The 19,989-nt window shown below is 37.8% G+C and overlaps 2 protein-coding genes across 2 annotated transcripts in view; one reads left to right on the plus strand and one right to left on the minus strand.

Moving 5' to 3' along the window:
• The first annotated feature begins 10,822 nt into the window (after positions 1-10,822).
• The window catches only part of LOC139745480 (uncharacterized), a 37,128-nt gene continuing 27,961 nt past the window's right edge, over positions 10,823-19,989 (plus strand). Inside the window, exons 1-2 of the mRNA XM_071655872.1 lie at positions 10,823-10,961; positions 11,205-11,345. Coding sequence (XP_071511973.1) covers positions 10,823-10,961; positions 11,205-11,345 — 280 coding nt within the window. The remainder of the gene's footprint in view (positions 10,962-11,204; positions 11,346-19,989) is intronic.
• Positions 16,315-18,322, minus strand: LOC139745466 (uncharacterized). Its single transcript, XM_071655855.1, has one exon. It carries the CDS (start codon positions 18,320-18,322, stop codon positions 16,487-16,489), a length of 1,836 nt encoding a protein of 611 aa, XP_071511956.1. The 3' UTR covers positions 16,315-16,486.

The raw sequence follows: 19,989 nt of genomic DNA on the forward strand, positions 1-19,989 counted from the left end.
GTGTGTGTGTGTGTGTAACTTTGTATTTATAGACTCCATGTTACATCGTGCCTGTTGTTAGACATGCTAGAGAAGACTACATCATGACGTTGTAAAGTTTTTGGCTGATAGTTATTTTATTTTATTATTTGGTTGGGGTTAGTCTTCTTGCACGTACATGTACACACAGATAAACACACATTCCCGATGAAACCTGGGGCAAAACAAAATTTAAGAATTTGCAGGTGATCTAATTAATTTTTGAGTCCATATAGAAAATCCACGCAGGACAACATATATATTGTTGATTAGCGAACGAATTCAATTCACTCAAGTAACGAACAGCAATAAACATGATTATCATAGATATGTAAAGAACAGCAAAAGACGCTATCGCAGATCAAGAGTGAGAGAAAAAGACAGAGAGAGGGAGAGAGAGGACGAAATGTGACGAAGGTATACACTCGATGCATCTTCAATATTCTTTCTTTTCTAATGATGATCACAACGCTTATACAGTAAATCATGAAAATGCCATATACGATATTAGTACATGATCGAATTTCTAAATGTTAAAATGTAATGGAAACTTTCAGATGACATGTCATTGGACAGTGGGTCGTAATGATGCAAACGTTATTTACATTTAGTACCATGTGATCTTCATTTTTCAAGTTATATGAACACGCTATATAGTAAATGATGGTAGTTCTTAAATTATCTCACGCTGTCATAACGTTGTACCATATTATATGAAGAGCTTGCAACCAAAAGGCGCTATATTCATTGAAAAATGATGAATTTAACGCCTTTTGGAAGCAAGCACTTCAATATGTTCTGTATAAGTGTTTTTTTTTTTTTTTTTTCTATACGAGGCTACTGCTTTCCGGCAGGGGGAGACAAATAAAAAAAAAAAACCGTATTGGCTTGTTGTACGAACATCACTCGTCTGCTAGGGGGCGCTCTTTACGCTGAAGAGCGGCCCTTCATTGGACGAGACCGCTTTCAGAAACTTTACACTGCGCAATCAAAATGTTCGTCTGTTCGTGGTCAAGTGACTGCTTCCAAGCAGCTCCAAGATAACAAAAACATTCAAGACAACTTACAGAACAATGAAAGCTTCAATAGTTTCTGTGCCTCTGTTGTTAAGAAGGCCAAGCAACTATAGAGATTAAAGGACAAGTTTACCCAACAATACGTGGATTGAGTAAATGCAGTAAAAATTACTAGAACACATCAATGGAAGTTTGAGAAAAATCAGACAATCCGTTCAAAGTTTTGAAATTCTAAAGTTCCACTGCCGCCATCGCTGCCTGACAAAATAACCGTCTGTGATGTTACTGCAGTACAACGATGTAAGAAAATATAAACAGAATGAAATATATTTTCCTATTTCGAGCAAAACGCAAGAGCACATGACTTAAACTCTTTCAAAAGCAGGGGGAACAATAATTATCATTAACACTGTTGTTAATATATTTGCCCTGCAGTAATGTGCGCCAGATCGTATAATTTCATACCTAAAAATGTAAAATCTCTCTTGTATAGGCCTGCATGGAATGGAGATCCCCCCCCCCCCCCGTCCACCTCATAGACTTGTTACACTTCGGGTATTATGACGTTTTCCAAATATTCCATTAAAAAGTGTTCTTAATCGCTTAATTTGAATTATAAAACCATTCTCTCACACCATCCCTTTCCCGCTTGGTCCACCTCTATAGACTTTGTAAACAGTGAAGACGCACACGTGTTAACAAGAAGCGGCATACTCTATGTTTTACTTATGGCTACCACTTTTCTCACACGATTTTATACATATTTGTTCCCACAATCCTGACAGTGGGACACAGCTGGGGACTTTCCGTCCATAAAAAAAACAACTTCAACTGTCAATTCCAAAAATACAAAAGCTCCCTCGTCTGGGAGGGGGACACGTACCACCTCCCACGTCCTCCGACGTCCCTATTCCCATTCATAGTTACTCTCCCCTCCCCTCCCCACACACACTGTCTCTCTCTTTGAAAAAAAAAATGTTCTGTAGGCCCTGAAATATCCATGTAGGTATGTGTTGCACAAGCATGACATGTGAAGCCCATGAACATAATCAACTTCATTGACAATGTATACGATTCCAGTTAGAATATCCCCTTTACTGCAGCACATAATCCTCAATAACGATACTTAACATTTCCACACTACATCGAATCAAATGTATAGAGTCTATCTGAAGTGCAGAAAGCTATCTCACCACTCTCAAACTCTTGTAGATAGTACCAACCGATTTCTGATTTTTGTGTTTTGAAATCAGTGATGATATTGTGCACGTGCACCAAATCTCTCGTGTATCGATCGATACTGACGAGACCCTCCTTGTGCTTCACCCAGGCTACAATGACCGAATCATCTCGACAGACAGCTGGCCAAGCACACATACCCTCCTTCTTCAAGACATTCTCCTTCTTCCCCTTACCATTAAGGCAGACAACAGTAACTGCATTGGTCAGTAGCAGTTTCCTCGTGGCGTGAAATGAGGATGATTGGAATGCTAAACATCCATCACTCATTACATCCCTCACAGCCTTACCACCATGTGGAGTAAATACCTGGATCTTTGGGGTTCTTCTATAACTCACATAGATGTTATCATTTTTATCCACAGTGAGACCACCAAAACCTCCTTCATCAAAACTCACCGTCTCGAACGTGACATTGAGCTTCTTCCACTGTGGAGTGTAAAGTGATAGCTTATCACTTGTATCACGCACAACACTACGCCCATCGGACAGGAATATAATTTTGCCGACAGTGACATCCTTTAGCACCGTTTTCTGTAACTTGCCATCAGGGGAGTAGAGATGGATTCCGCCTTTATACGATCCCACCGCCATCTTACCCTCCGGTGCAGGAGTCATACAGTATACACTGACTTTGCTAGGGAGCTCTACGTCTGCTTTGACATCCCACATGACACCTTTCAGATCTCCAAGACAGAGTTCATTAACCTTCCTGTATTTGCAGAATGAAATCTTCTGAGCTTTTTCTGTCACACCTCTCAGTGATTGGATATCAGGATCATCTCTTCCCAGAATGCTTCTCAAGTTCTCGCACAGCGTGTCGTGTGCAAACAAGGCGTCCTTCTCTAGCGGTACCTTAATACCGTTAGTTACCAGCTCTTCCCAAGCGTTCATGTGATGAATTGTTTGGCGACTCTCTTCCTCCATGTCTTGTAGTTCCTTCTCAATTTGTTCAGACAATCGTTGCACCTGGCGTTTCAAGGCTTCTCTTCTGGCTGACAACTGCTCTATGTATTCTAGGTATGACTTGTCGATGTCATCATTGAGCTTTCTCAGTATTTTTGTTATTTCATTGCGTTGTGTCGCTATGAACTCGATATGGTTTTTAATTGTTGTGTTCTTTGATTTTGTTTTTTCTTTCAAGTTCTTGATATTTTTCATTAATTTCTCTTCATGGATGGCTGCTTCTTCCAGCTTGTGTCCCTCCTGCAAATGCTCCAACACTCCGCACTTACAGCAGATGTACTCCCGACATCCGGTACAAAAACAATCTTGATCATCCGCAGGGTGTTTCTTACACTTTTGTCGCCTCTTAAGCGAAACTCTTCCAGACAGCACCTCGCTCACCTCTACTACTGAGTGGGTGGAGAACAGTTTCCAGGTAGAGTGACTTTTCTCACAGGATTTACACATATATTTCCCACAGTCCTGACAGTAGCACACAGCTTTTGCTGGTGGCTTATCATCCACCTCACAAACTGTGCATGTTAGATTCTCGGTTTTCACTTCCTCCACGAGAGAATTCAGGGGTACGTTTGTTTGTAACTTACCCACATCTCTACTGGGTATGGGTGTTCCTTTCCGGCATACAGGGCATGTAAGAATTTCTTGGTTGGGCTGAGTTTGAAAGATACGTTCCAGACAGTCTTTGCAGAAGGTGTGTGAACATGCCAATGATTTAGGTTGGTTGAAAAGTGTCAGACAAATAGGACACTCTAGATTCTGGCTGCTAATTTGATGAAATGTCGTCATAGTGTTTGTCTGTTCAATAGAAATAGAAACACATAAAGGTAAACATTGTATAAACCAATACTATCGGAATCATAGGATAAACTTGCCAGACAGAAAAGGGAACGTTGATGCGAAACAGGCTTCAGTGTATGTATATATATCATTCTATTTTTTTTTAGTTTTTTATTTTTTTTAAATTTATTTATTTATTTATTTTATCTTATTTTATTTTTTTATTTTTATTTTATTTATTTATTTATTTATTTATTTTTATTTTTTATTTTTTTATTTTTTTTTGGGGGGGGGAGTAAAATCGAATTTAATGAGGAGCAAGGTACAAGGTATTATGCGTGTGTGATACCGTTTAATTCATAGTTTGCCAAGTAAGTTACTTCCCCTGAAAAAAAATTGCTGGTTGAGGCAAATTTCTTTATGAGGAACAGATTACAACTTCTTTTCTAGCGAGCGTGCAGGATGTTGCGAAATCAAATTACATTGAATGTGATGTTACATGAACAAGGCCCAAATAGGAGTATTGAGAATAATCAAACAAGAAGTATCCAATTAAAACGTGTTTTACATCGCTGATATTTCGTGCGAAAATATCGAAGTATGAATTTTGCTATTCACAAAGAAACTGACACACACACACACACACACACACAATCAATACTAAATATCAATACTATATACTAAAGTTTTGTCAAGATGATATCAGATAAAAACTCTCACAACTTTCTCAACTGCACATAACCTAAAATCGGAACCACTCAGGGGCACCATCAATCTTTAATAGTACACTCACTTTAAATTAATGTATGAAAGACGTACACTGACCTTTGACGAGGAATGATTACCATTTATAGAGATTATACCTTGGCATTAAAGGGATGGTACAGTATTGGTTGAGGTGAGGATTCAGCTTAAAACATCTGCGAGATACTTAGAAGCCTTTTTATGAAATGACCGAAGTAAAACAAAGCGATCCTAATAAAAGGTTGGTCCCTCCTTTTATTAGGATCGCTTTGTTTTGGATATCTCAGCAATTCAAAACCAATTTTATCAAATAAATTTTGAATTCCTCTTAGAATTACATGTTCTTTCATATTTTAAGTTGGTCATTTCGTCGACAAAATGACCGTTTCGTTAACGAAATTATAATATCATGGACGAAATGTTTATTTAGTTAGAAAATGTTATCATTCCGTTACAAAATAATCATTTCATCGACGAAATTACTGATTTCGTAACGAAATATTCCATGCGACACTTGGCGCTCCATGGTTTTTGTCCACGGTATAAACCATGGTTTCATTTGCACCACCTTCTAGTCTGGGTGCCAAAGCCACTTTTTGGGCCTAACCTTGTTTTACCGTCCACCCAATACTTTTTGATGGTTTTACCCTATTTCGGGGGTGCTGAAACCGAATCTGGATGATGCAACTCTTGCATCCTTGAGGGTTTTGAGATATTCAAGATGGCCGACAAAATGGCCGCCCGAACTGGAAATTCCCACGTATTTCCTTCTAAATGGTGATAAATTGAAAACAATTGATGGTTTTACCCTATTTCGAGGATGCCGAATCCGAATCTGGATGATGCAACTCTTGCATCCTTGAGGATTTTGAGATATTCAAGATGGCCGCCAAAATGGCCGCCAAAACCGAAAATTCCCACGTATTTCCTTCTAAATGGTGTGAAATTGAAAATGATTGATGATCCTACCCTATTTGGAAGGTGCTGAATCCGAATCTGGATGATGCAGCTCATGCATCCGTGAATTTTTTGAGATATTCAAGATGGCCGCCAATTAAAACCGGAAATTCCCATGTATTTCCTACTAAATGGTGAGAAATTGAAAACAATTGATTGTTCTACCCTATTTCTAGGGTGTTGAATCCGAGTCTGGATGATGCAAACCTTGCATCCTTGAGGGTATTGAGATATCCAAGATGGCCGCCAAAATGACCGCCAAAATGGCCGCCAATTAAAACCGGAAATTTCTATGTATTACAGCTTTTAAATGGTGAGAAATAGAAAACAATTGATGGTTTTACCCTATTTCGAGGGTGCTGAATCCGAATCTGGATGATGCACTTCGAGATAGTCAAGATGGCCGCCAAAATGCTCGCCAAAACGGAAACTCTTGTATTTCCTTCTTATAAATGGTGAGAAATTGCTAACAATTGATGGTTTTACCCTATTTTTTTTTAACTAAAAGATTTCAGGTTTTCGTCAATGGCACGGTTTGAACTTGCTGTATATACAGTGAAACCATCTCTACTGGATATCTTTGAGTTGGTACGATACAAGTGTGCCAGTAATGAATCCTTCAAGACTACAGATGCGGTTAAATAATTGCAAGATTACACTTTTTCCTCTACTATTTATAATGGATAAGTTTTGAACACTAACAATCAATGGACAAGACATGTTCATCTAAATCATATTGTGATAGTGATGGAGAGAAGTGTACTGAAATTACCCAACATTAGGCCTACCTGTCTTAATCCATGAGCAGTTTTAATCTCTTCATCCATGAACACTCGAATTGATTATTTGGTTTATATTGGTGGTCTTGATGACATTGTTCAAGACACGAGTGGGACATTTTTATAGTTATGTTTCTTCAATATGATGAAACATTATATATGTTATGTGTAATATATTTATGTATATAGGTAATCTATTACAAACACACACGAGGGGACGGACATATTATTATCACAGGTAACGCGCCGTGAAAAAAAAAATGAATAAAAAAACAAACAACACGGAAGGTAATTATTGATAATCCAGTACATACGAATATCACAATCGCGCAGAGTTCTTTTGAAATTACCCTTATTGATATCTACTATCGTGGTCACGGATGCAAACATTTCCAATGACGTAATCAGAATATGCGATAAGTTTCATAGGAATACAAGGCGAGACTCGTCAGAATACAAGACAAGTTTCAACACCAAATACCAACATGCCATAATTTAATATTACTCTAGTGATAGCCGAAATGGATTAACTTCACATCTGTGGAGCCATATTATTGGCGACCACAAGCATTACTTTATAACAATTATGCATAAAATCATTTCAGTCGTATCTTTGTGTTTGTGCGTTTCAGTATGATGTCAATATCACTTTATTTTTTTTTTCCAGTACGTGTTAAAGTTCCGTTTGAGACATATCGGAATATCTCAGTATATTACAATACCATTGTGACAGTCCTTTTGGATGTTAATAACTTTTGGCTGATTTGACAAATTCGCTCAACTGAGTTGAATATAAGAATACGAATTTTTGCTTTTCACCCTGCATGGGTTTAATCCCCCGCTTCAAGTTAGAGCACAACACTTCTCCATTTAAGTATAAGAAAATGTTAAGGAGTTTCCGTTCATACAGGACATTTATAGATGTCCTAAAACCTTCAAAGACCTTCAGCACCCTCGAAATAGGGTAAGACCATCAATTTATTTTAAAATTTTTACCATTAAGAAAAAATATACTAACATTGGAATTCTGCCATTTATTTTGGCTGTCATCTTTGACGTCCAAAAACCCTAAAGAATGGACGAATTTCAACAACCATGTTTCGAGGGTGCTGAATAGGGTCTAAAATTTTCCAATTTTTGACAGTTATTTTGGCGGTCATCTTGGACATCTCAAAAACCCTTAAAAAAAGAACACGAAATTTGCATCAACCAGGTTCAGATTCAGCACCCTCGAAATAGAGTAAAACCGCCAATTGTTTTCAATTTTACACCATTTAGAAGGTAACATAGGGCTTACAAGGAAAATTTCGTTTTTGACGGCCATTTAGGGGCCATTCTGGCGGCCATCTTTATTATCTCAAAACCCTCAAGGAAGCAAGAGCTTTATCCTGGAGCTTCAAATTCAGCAAACTCAAAATAGTGTAAAACCACCAATTGTTTTATATTTTACACCATTTAGAAGGAAATAGAGGGTCTACTTATGAATTTCCGTTTTGGCGGTCAATTTTGGCGACCATTTTTATCATCTCAAAACCCTGAAGGATGCAAGAATTGTATCCTGAGCTTCGGATTCAGCACACTCAAAATAAGATAAAAACCACCAATTGCTTTCAAATTGTCGCCATTTAGAAGGAAATACATGGGAACTTCCGTTTTGGGTGGCCATTCTGGCGGCCATATTGAATATCTCAAAATCTTCAACAATGCAGGAGTTGCATCATCCAGATTCTGATTCAGCACCCTCGAAATAGGGCAAAACCATCAATTGTTTTCAATTTCTCACCAATTAGAAGGAAATAAGAGGGAATTTTCGATTTTCGGTTTGGCGAGCATCTTGAATATATCAAAATTCTCAAGGAAGCAAGAGTTGCATCATCCAGATTCGGATTCAGCACCCTCGAAATAGGGTAAAACCATCAATTGTTTTCCATACCTCACCATTTAGAAGGAAATACGTGGGAATTTCCGGTTTTAATTGGCAGCCTTTTTGGCGGCCATCTTGAATATCTTAAAAAATTTCATGGATGCAAGAGTTGCATCATCCGGTTTCGGATTCAGCACCCTCGAAATAGTGTAAAACCATCCGTGTTTTCAATTTCTCACCATCTAGAAGGAAATAAATGGGGATTTCCGGTTTTGATTGGCGGCCATTTAGGCGGCCATCTTGAATATCTCAAAAACTTCATGGATGCATGAGTTGCATCATCCAGATTCGGATTCAGCATCTTCCAAATAGGATAGAATTATCAATTATTTTCAATTTCACACCATTTAGAAGGAAATACGGGGGAATTTTCGGTTTTGGCGGCCATTTTGGCGGCCATCTTGAATATCTCAAAACCCTCAAGGATGCAAGAGTTTTATCATCCAGATTCGGATTCAGCACCCTCGAAATAGGGTAAAACCATCAATTGTTTTCAATATCTCACCATTTAGAAGGAAATACGTGGGAATTTCCGGTTTTGGCGGCCATTTTGTCGGCCATCTTGAATATCTCAAAACCCTCAAGGATGCAAGAGTTGCATCATCCAGATTCGGATTCAGCACCCCCGAAATAGGGCAAAACCATCAAAAAACATTGGGTGGACGGTAAAACAAGGTTCGGCCTCTGGCACCCAGACTATTCGTGAATTCGGGCCAATGTGTTTCGACGAGCCTGTCAGATAGAATCTCAGCTCATAACCCACATAATCTTCACTGCAAATTCTTTGAGGAATAAAACAATACTTGACTCGTGTTGTAACCGGCCTTGATTAGATTTCAACATTCATGGTTTAGTGGAATTGTGAGGTAGAAATGTTATACAGGCAAAGTGTTAACCAAAAAACCCTAGCAGATTCAGTTTCACAAATGTTTATAGTAATTCGTTGCATTTGTAAAACTACGTACCAAGCACACGTAACATGCATGCATGTGTGAATAACGTTTCATTATGCTCACCCTGTTTGCCGCTCTTCCGGGTTTGTTATCGTGAATTTATGTCTTGCTCGGAAGTACATTTAGGCATGAGATCACAGTGTGTTGTCTCTTCAGCCTGTAGGAAGGTGCGAGCACGAATTAAATTGAATGTGGTTTTACTTTTAAGACTTAAACAGAGTACTGACAGTTATTCAAATGAAAGAGAGATGTATACGAAGCACTCACAAAATGGCCGCAGCTAGTTGTCTATATTTATCATGACCTTTTCACCGTGACAAGTGAAAGTACTAGTAAGAGAAGCGGGTTTTCCCCAGTTTTTAAACACTGTGTACCTATCCGAAAATTAAAGCCCAAAATATGTACTCAGTATTGTCTCGTGTAGCAAGGGGATCTTACTATAAACTTAATTTGGGGAATTTACTGGAAAGGGAACGACATTAACCAAAGTCATGTGAAAGGAATATATCTACATGAAAGAGAATTTGAGGAAAATACTAGAAATATTGATTGAATCGCACATCAATCGAATATTGACAATGATACTTTTTGACTGATGGCATGTCATGAGATATTGTGTCCTTCATACATTATTCAAAATTTGAATATTGGACTTGCCTTTTGTTTGAGTAATTCACACAAGAAATTACCACAGCAAACGACTTCTTTCTTTTTTTTTTGTCCAGTTTGCGTGAACAGGTGAATGTTAAATTTGTCTTGGAAGAGAATCTTACGATGTATTTCACTATTATGGCATTAGCACGAATTACAGAGAAAATGATTCTTTTTGGAAAGAAAAACGTTATGGCATTTCATGGACCAAAAAGCTGTAACATTATGAAATATCGTTGTGAATACCTGAAAGGTCCTGTTTACCTTTGAGAACAGTGATTTAGAAATGTTCAAGATATCACATTTGATGTATATGTGTAGGTCTGTTGCGTCACAAAACATCCTACTATATAAAATTTTTGCGATAAAGTCTAAAATATAAGGAAATATTAGTATTTTTATCATGAAACCATAACTGTAGACGGTTTAGTCTGGAGACATTTTTATTCAACTATATTCAACTATTTTCATCAGCCTCACTTTTTTTTTCTCACGTCCAAACTTCAAGCCCAAATTTTACCAATCCAGCAGAAGAACTCGGTATGTGCCCCTTTGTTAAAATATTATAATCAATTTTGTATATATCAGTATCTGTATATGTTAGGAGTGAGGTTAGTCATAGGACGTTGTATTTCAAGCACTTTCCAATAAAATGCTTACCATTGTTTATTTTATAATTCTAACGTTTTAATGATTTTCGTTTTTTATATATATTTTTTTTTTGGCATCAAAAGCCAAATTTGAGGTTTTTTAGCGTTTTAAACTTACATTAAGAGAAAGTTTGTGTCCAGCCTAGATATGCACCAAGTGATACATACACAACAAAGGAAAAACCCAACACCCAACACCAACCAACCGAGTTTCCCGTGCAACCGCTGCAACCGTGCCTGCCTGTCCTGCATTGGACTCATCAGTCACTTTCCAGCCTGCAGCAGACGTGACTTCCTTAAAGAGGAAATCCAGTCCAATATAATTTTCCATTGATCGTGTACACACACACAAAAAAAAAAACAACAACAAACAACCGAAATTTCAATGTTTCTGTCAATGAAGTCAGAAACATGATGATATTCCTGGTTGAATAACTTCAGAATAGTGATCAGTTAGATATATGAGGATTTGAGTCTTGGACAAAATTGCGTTTGAATGAAAAACCCATGAGCACCATGCAATGAGACAGCGTGCGCGTCCGGGTTCGTCGTAGCTGAGGGCACATCATGCTCACTTTACTGCGCCACGTCCGGATACAGCCTGTCCCGTGTATCAACGATAGTGTGTCAGTCAAATGGACAATTCTCATCGGGTGTACCTTCGTGTACAGGTAAGGTGACACGACAGTCCCTCTAGTATACACTACACACACTCACAGAATACATTTACACTAAATAAGATACACTTTCACTGCGTACGCTTACACACACGATCGTCAGTACTTCCACACAAATACATGAAATTGATTTTACGTGACTGAATATCTCAATCAGAATCAAGATGAACCACGTGGCACATATTTTGTTTACTGGATTTTGCGATAAACTGAGTAGAAATGACCTTTAATGGCGCATAAGATTCAAACGCATTCATAAACGTATAATAGATCGAGTAAATGCGGCAACATTGTAGTCAATATAGAACACATCATCGCAGTGACGTTTATGGATCCGTTCAAAAGTTATGAATTTTTCGGTGCCGCCATCTCTGGAGGAGATGACAAAACATTTCGTGGCATCACGCGTGGATAACGATATAAACACAATATAAAGATAATTCCACGAAATTTGATTTGTTATGAAAAGCAAACATGCCCTCCTCTTGATAAACTGACATATCAAGGGTAATACAATTCCCCCTGTTTTCTGAAAGAGAAAAGTCATGTGCTTTATCATTTTGCTAGAAAAGGAAAATAAAATGATGAATTCTCTTTAGATTTTCTTGTCTCCTAATCCGTACTTTCGCGCATTTTTTCTTCATCTAGTTCACTGTGTACCGGCCAGATATAACCATTAAAACTTTATATCTTTGTCGTGTTCTCTCTAAACAGAAGTCAAAATAAACTCATATTTGTTGTTTCAATATCAAAACTATTAGTTCACTGGTGGAACACACTGAGGAGCAGTTAGAAAGTGCAAAAATGTGAATTTAAAATGCGATGTTCTAAGATTGTCTATTGTTTATGAGCTACAAATACAACAAAACGGAAAAAAATACTCCATGGGTTTTAAAAAGTAAAGAGTTTTTTTTTTTTAAATGGCATATAGCTGGCGCTATTTCGAAACACAGTGCATATTATGTCGGAACATAACAATTTTCTCTCACCGCAGTATTAGTGGCCATGTGTTAAAAAATAAATGATTCCCAAAAATATATTAATTTGTTTTAAAGGCAAGCGTAAAAGCCTGTTTCTCTACGTGTTGAAAACGAATAATTTCATTCACACACACACACACACACACAAGATAAAAGAGCGAACGCACGTCACGAATCTCTACTGGAAAGGTGAGAATTTCATATAAACATGGCATAAAAACACGTATGCATAATCGAATTTGATAAGTTTCTTTTGTTGGTCTTATCCAGCATCTGAATTATGTATATATGCATATATATTTGTAATTTCTTTGTTCACATAATACATTCAGTATAGTGTCCTTGATAATTAATGTATATGCATGTATGTCAGTGTGTGTGTGTGCGTGTGTATACTTGTGTGTGTGCGTGTGAGTGTGTGGGTGTGTGATCGTGCCCCTTGTTAAAGACTACGCCATGACGTTTTAAAGTTCTTGGCTCATTATTTGGTCTGGGTTCGTCTTCTTACACGTACTCAAAAATAAACACATATTTTCACAAAGCCTGGTGCAAAACAAAATTCAAAACTTTACAAGTGATCTTATAAATTTTTGAGTCCATAGAAAAAAACACACAAGACAACAAAATTGTTGATTGACCAACGGTTTTATGTCACTCATTAGACAAGTAGGTGCACATACGAACATAAACATGATGATCATTATGTAAAGAACAGCAAGAGACGCTATATAGGATCTAGAGTGAGAGAGACAAAGAGAAAGGGGGGAGGTGGGAGAGAGAAGAGAAGTGGAAAACGAGAGGAAGAAATGTGACGAAGCTGTGGTTAGGTATCCTCTATACACTTTCAATATTCTGTCTTTTGTACTGATGACAAACACCGATGCTGTATAGTAAATCATGGAAATGCCATACGATACATGATCAAATTTCTCAACGCTAAAAAATTTAATGCAAACTTTGAGACAACATGCCATTCAACAGTCGTAATAATGCAAACGTAATTTGCATTACTTCTAATCATGCGATCTTCATTTTTCAAGTTATATGAACATTCTATATGGCAAATAATAGTGGTTCTTAAATTGTCTTATGCCGTCACAGCGTTGTACTATATACCAGTAAGCGTTTTGCACGAGGCTGCTGCTTAAGACACATGTCAATATCAACATCATATGAAAGATAGATAGATATAGAAATAATTATATAGAAAGATAGATATGTCGCTTACATGCGACATTAAAATATACCCAAGTCATGCACATATAAGGGGGCGCATAAGTTCCTGGTGAGTGGGCAACAATACCCCGACAGTTATACCATGTCAATGTTGTTACATTATGATTCAAGTGAATAAATCGCAGCGCAATTACATATTATCTCTAATTGTGCACTACCCGTTATCTGTACAGGGGCATTGCAGTAACTGTCATTTGTCATAATCATGCGCTTTATTATGTGATAAATGTCAATACACTTGTATAAGTCATTTTGTATGTTCAAGGGAGTATCAAGATTCAATAAAAAATTATCTTTGATCGATACAAGGGTAAAAAAAAACACCACATTTTTGCTGTTTACAAAATAACGAATGGCGAAGGCATTTAAAAAAGGCGAGAAATATCATCAAAATTGTATGTGTATGTTTGTGTGTAATAATGAGAAAGGAGAAAGGGTAGTGAACCCAAATTCATCCCGTTTATTGTATCTCTTGTGTAAATACTTCGACAGAATCGATGTCAAATTCTCTAAGTTTCTCTTTCCCTTCACATTGATCAGCTGCCATTGGTTTAAGGCGTACTGTTGGTATTTAATTCAATTGAATTAAAATAATTTTATATCCATAAGAAGGTAATACATGGTAATGGTATTATAGTATATTATATACACTGTACATAACGCTTACTTGAGTAAAGAATATAGATAGAAATATACTAATTACTTTCCTTTCCAAAGTAAAACAATAGCGATGGTGGTATCAGTTGAAGGACTCGATTATATCTTCCTTCCTGGCCCATTGCCCAGCGGAATGCATACACGTTAACTTTTCGTGTACATGGAAATGATGTCAACTCTATACTTGTTCTTATACAGTGTTTCTAGATAAGGCACAATCGAACACGAAATCACTGCTTTTACGAGACATTAAAAGATACACAAATTCACCTGTTCACAAGCACAACCACATTTCATATCATGCTACATAGAGCAGGAACCTTAGTCTCTCGTGACAATTGATTAAGAAATTGAAAGTGAACCGCGCGGAGAAAGAAACATATAAACTATACAACACAAATAGTGTATCTCTAATATTATGCTATGATAATCGTTTCTGTATACACGTATTCTAACACCGAGAGTGTACGCCTTGTAAGATTTGTAGGGCCTACTTTTCATAAAAAGAAAAATGTAGAATTCTCTCTATGATTTCTCTTTTGTCGTCCTGCAAGAGTTAAAATCGATTATAGAGTTGATTTTAACTGTAAGTCTATATGGCAGTCTGTGTGGTAAGGAAATGTAAAATTGATTTTATCTTTTGATAAAACGGGGCCCAGACCGTTTAATTTCCAATCCAATAATGGAAAATCGCTCTTGCATGTATACATGGAAGGGGGATACCCCCTCTCCCTCTAGGTCTACCTCAATAGACTTGTTACACTTGGGGAATTAAGACATTTTCCAAATATTCCACACATACACACACACAAAAAGAAAAAAAAAAGATATGCTCTAAATCACTTAAAGGGACCGTATATTTATGCTTGAGACCTAACCTCAGGTTTCTAACTTTTTCTTCTTCTTCTTTTGTGAGATGATGAGAAACCTCTAATGAAAATTAAAGGACAAGTCCACCTTCATAGACATGTGGATTGAGTGGATGCAGCAATATTATTAGAACACATCAGTGAGAGTTTGAGGTGAATCGGACAACCCGTTCAAAAGTTATGGATTTTTGAAGTTTTTGCTCAGTCACTGCTGGATGAGAAGACTACTATAGCTTGTGATGTCACATGTGTACAACGATATAAAGAAAACATTAAGAAAATTCAACATATTTTCACTTTTCTCACATAATAAAAGACTTGCCTCTTTCAGAAGGCAGGGAGAATAATACCCTAAGTATCAGTGACAGGTTGAGGAAATGTGCACTTTATTGAAAAAAAAATTAAATTTTGTGAAATTCTTTTTACATTTTCCTTACATCGTTGTACGCATGTGACATCATACACCGTAGTAGTCTTCTCATCCAGCAGTGACCGCACAGACAATTTAAAAATTCATAAGTTTTGAACGGATTGTCTGATTTCCCCCAAACTTTCACTAATATGTTCTACTCATATTGCTGCATTCGCTTAATCAACATGTATATGAAGGTGATCTTGTTCTTTAATGAAAAAGTAAGGTAATTCTAAGAGGGATTCAACGTTTATTTGATGAAAATTGGTTTTGAAATATTTCAGATATCCAAAACAGAGCAGTCCCACCTTTAATTAGGATCGCTTTATTTTACTTTGTTTTTAGATGTCTCAGCCATTCTAAAACTGATTTTTATCTAACAAACTTTGAATTCCTCTTAGAATGGTATGCTATTGTATTATTTCATGAGTGGTTTGTTGATATCTCGCAAAAAGTTAAAAGCCAAATCCTCATCTCCACCAATACTATACCCTCCCTTCAATATGGCAATTCTAAAACCCTTCTCCCTTCCCGTCTGTATCCCGCTTGATCCGTTTCCAGACAGAGAGTGTTTTCTCACAGGATTTACACGTAGTTCCCCCACAGTCTTGAAAGTAGGACAAAGCTGGGGATCCTTTGTCCATCAAAAACCTTTAAACTATGTTAATTCTAAAAAGGCAAAAGCTCCCTCGTCTGGGAGGGGGACACCACCTCCCACACCCTCCGACGTCCCTGTTCCCATTCGTATTATTAGTTACTCCCCCTCCACCCCCCCCCCCCCCCCCCACACACACACTCTCTCTCTCTCTCTTTGAAAAATTTCTGTAGGCCCTGGAATATTCATGTTGGTGGGTGTTGCACAAGCATGACATGCGAAGCCCGTGACCAGCATGAACTTCATTGACATTGCATACGATTCCACTTAGAATATCCCTTAAACTGCAGCACATAATCCTCAATCATGATACTAACATTTCCACATTATATTGGATCAAATGTATAGAGTCTATCTGGAGTGCAGAAAGCTATCTCGCCACTCTCAAACTCTTGTAGATAGTACCAACCTCTTTTTGATTTTTGTATTTTGAAATCAGTGATGATATTGTGCATGTGCTCCAAATCTCTCGTGTATCGATCGATACTGACGAGACCCTCCATGTGCTTCACCCAGGCTACAATGACCGAATCATCTCGACAAACAGCTGGATAGGCAGACATACCATCCTTCGTCAAGACATTCTCCTTCTTTCCCTTACCATCAAGACAGACAACAGTGAATGCATTCGTCAGTAGCAGCTTCCCCGCGACGTGAAAGGAGAATAATTGCCATGCTGAATATCCATCAAACAATATATCCCTTACAGCCTTGCCACCCTGTGTGGTAAATACCTGGATGTTTCTATTACCTGCATAGATATTGTCATATCTGTCCACAGTGAGACCACCAAAAACTCCTTCCCCGTAACTAGTCGTCTCAAACGTGACATTAAGCTTCTCCCACTGAGGGGTGTATAGTGATATCTTATCATCTGCATCATATACAACACTTCGACCATCAGACAGGAATCCAATTTTACTGACACTGACATCCTTCAACACCGTTTTCTGAAACTTTCCATCAGGGGAGTAGAGATGGATTCCGCCAAGCCACGATCCCACCGCCATCTGACCGTCCGGTGCAGGAGTCATACAGCTCATGTTGTCTTTGCGAGGGAGCTGTACGTCTGTTTTGAGACCCCACATGTAACCTTTCAGCTCTCCAAGACAAAGTTCATTGACCTTTATGTGTTTACTGAATGAAATGTTCTGAGCTCGTTCTGTCACACCTCTTGGTGATTGGGCGTCAGGATCATCTCGTCCCAGAAAGCTCTTCAAGTTCTCGCACAACGTGTCATGTGCAAACAAGGCGTCTTTCTCCAGCGGTACCTTAATACCGTTAGTTACAAGCTCTTCCATGGCGTTTATTTGACTGATTGTTTGCCGACTCTCTTCCTCCATAACTTGTAATTCGTTCTTAAATTTTTCAGACCATCGTTTTACTTCACATTTCAGCCTTTCTCTTCTGGCTGACAATAGTTGCATGTATTCCTCGTACGTCTTGTCGATGTCATCGTTGAGCTTTCTCAGCGTAGTTGTTATTTCATCGCGTTGTGTCGCTATGAACTCGATATGGTTTTTAACGGTTGTGGTCTTTGTTTTTGTTTTTTCTTTCAAGTCCTTGATATTTTTGATTAATTTCTCTTCATGGATGGCTGCTTCTTCCAGCTTGTGTCCTTCCTGCAAATGCTCCAACACTCCGCACTTACAACAGATGTACTCCCGACATCCGGTACAAAAACAGTCTTGATCATCAGCAGGGTGTTTCTTACACTTTTGTCGCCTCTTAAGCGGAACTCTTTCAGAGAGCACCTCGCTCATATCTAGTACTAAGTGGGTGGAGAATAGTTTCCAGTTAGAGTGGTCTTTATCACATGATGTGCACATATATGTCGCACAGTCTTGACAGTAGGACACAGCTGGCGACTTTTCGTCCATCTCACAAACTGTGCATGTTGGATTCTTGGTTTTCACTTCATCCACGAGAGAAAAGAGCGGTAGGTTTGTTTGTAACCTAGCTACATCTCCACTGGGTACAGATGTTCCCTTCCGGCATACAGGGCATGTAAGAGTTCGTAGGTTGGGCTGAGTTTGAAAGATGCGTTCCAGACAGTCTTTGCAGAATGCGTGTGAACATGCCAGTGATTTAGGTTGGTTGAAAAGTGTCAGACAGATAGGGCACTCCAGATTTTGGCTGCTTATTTGATGAAATGCCGCCATAGTGGTTGTCTGCCCATTAGTAATAGAAACACATAATGATAAACATGATTATGTATCAAAAATACTAAGATAAGTATTCGCCAGACAGATAAGGGAAAGTTGGCGCGAGATCTCTCTTTTTTTTTTTAATTCGAAAGACGTAATTAGGAGCAAGGTACTATGCGTGTGTGAATATAGTGTCTAATTACCATGTTTGCCAAATAAGTTGTACTTCAGCCTTAAAATTGCTGGTCTACGTAGATTTCTTAATGTGGAACAGATTCTACAACTTGTTGTCTGGTTAGCATGCGGGATGGTGCGAACTCAAATCAGATAGAATGCGATGTTACTTTTTAAAGGCCGTATATGATTATCAAGCAAGAGGTATCTAATTAAAGCGTGTTTTACATCAGTGATGTTTTGTGGAAAAATATGAAAGTAAGTTCTACTACACAAATAAACAGACACACGCACACATACACGCACCATCAATTAAAAAAAGAAGTAGGGACACGTCATCTATAGCAGTCCAGTGCTATGCCAACACCCACCCCCACTCCTATTCCTTTTTCTGAAGCTATCTATTGTCGTTTCGCACTGCACTATAAATTATATTAAAGTGTTTTCCCCTAGATGACGTCAGATTAAAACTCTCACAACTTTCTCAATTGTACATAACCTAAAATCGGAACCACTCAGCGGCGTTATCAATATTTTTAACAGCAATACATCGAATGCTTTACCATTACAATTATTGTGTGAAAGTTGTACACTAACGTTTGACAAGGACTGCTTACCATGTACACTTTGACATTAATCATGTCATCATTTACTAGTAATACGTTTCAGCTCTGCTCTCTTACATTCTTTCCACTATAAGTTCACAAAGGCAACCGAAATGAGAATGTATAATTTACAAAGCCAAACATCAATCCATTTATTTTCATACATGTACCTTCATCTGTGATTACTTCAATGAATGATATGTTTTTACCACATACAGAAGATCAGTTCTAGCAAAAACAAAAAAAGAAGAAAAGAAGAAAAATATTATCACCTTCTCACTCATTAACCAAAATTAGAGACCTTTCTCCTCTTTTTGGTCTAGGTTTTAAACTTGTCATCAGAATAAGAATTTACGTTTGACAGGATTTTTTTGTTATCATTTATGGATTTTTTGTTTTAACAGGAATCCATGGATATGGTTATCTGCACTTGGGGCCTTTTGTCTTATATGTTTCGACGAGCCTGTCACATCAGCTCATAACCCATATAATCCTCGCTGTGAATTCTTTGAAGGAAAAAACAAATGAATTCTTGGCTCATGTTGTAATCAGCCTTGATTAAATTTCAGCATCCATGATTTAGTGGAATTGTGAGGTACAAATGTTGTACAAAGTGTTAACTAAACAAATCGAGCTGAATCAATTCTCGTTGCTTCTGTAAAACTACGTGCCAAGCACACATATAACACGCATGTGCTAATAACGTTTCATTATGCTTACCCAGCTTGCTGAACTTCCGGGTTTGATATTGTTAGTTCATGTTTTGCTCCGAAGTACGTTTAGGCATGGAATCACAATCTGTTTCTCTCTTCAGCCTGTAGGAAGGTGCGAACACAAATTAGATTGAATGTGGTCTTACTTTTTATGCCCAAGTAGAGTACTGAGAGTTAGCCAACGAAAGAG

Source organism: Diadema antillarum, unplaced genomic scaffold, assembly GCF_040938485.1.
Source record: "Diadema antillarum isolate AM-2024a unplaced genomic scaffold, OU_Dant_1.0 seq00001269_RagTag, whole genome shotgun sequence".
NCBI lineage: Eukaryota > Metazoa > Echinodermata > Echinoidea > Diadematoida > Diadematidae > Diadema > Diadema antillarum.

Excerpts from the sequence above, each read along its gene's own strand:
- LOC139745466 (XM_071655855.1), bottom strand. The coding sequence starts at position 18,322 with ATGGCGGCATTTCATCAAATAAGCAGCCAAAATCTGGAGTGCCCTATC.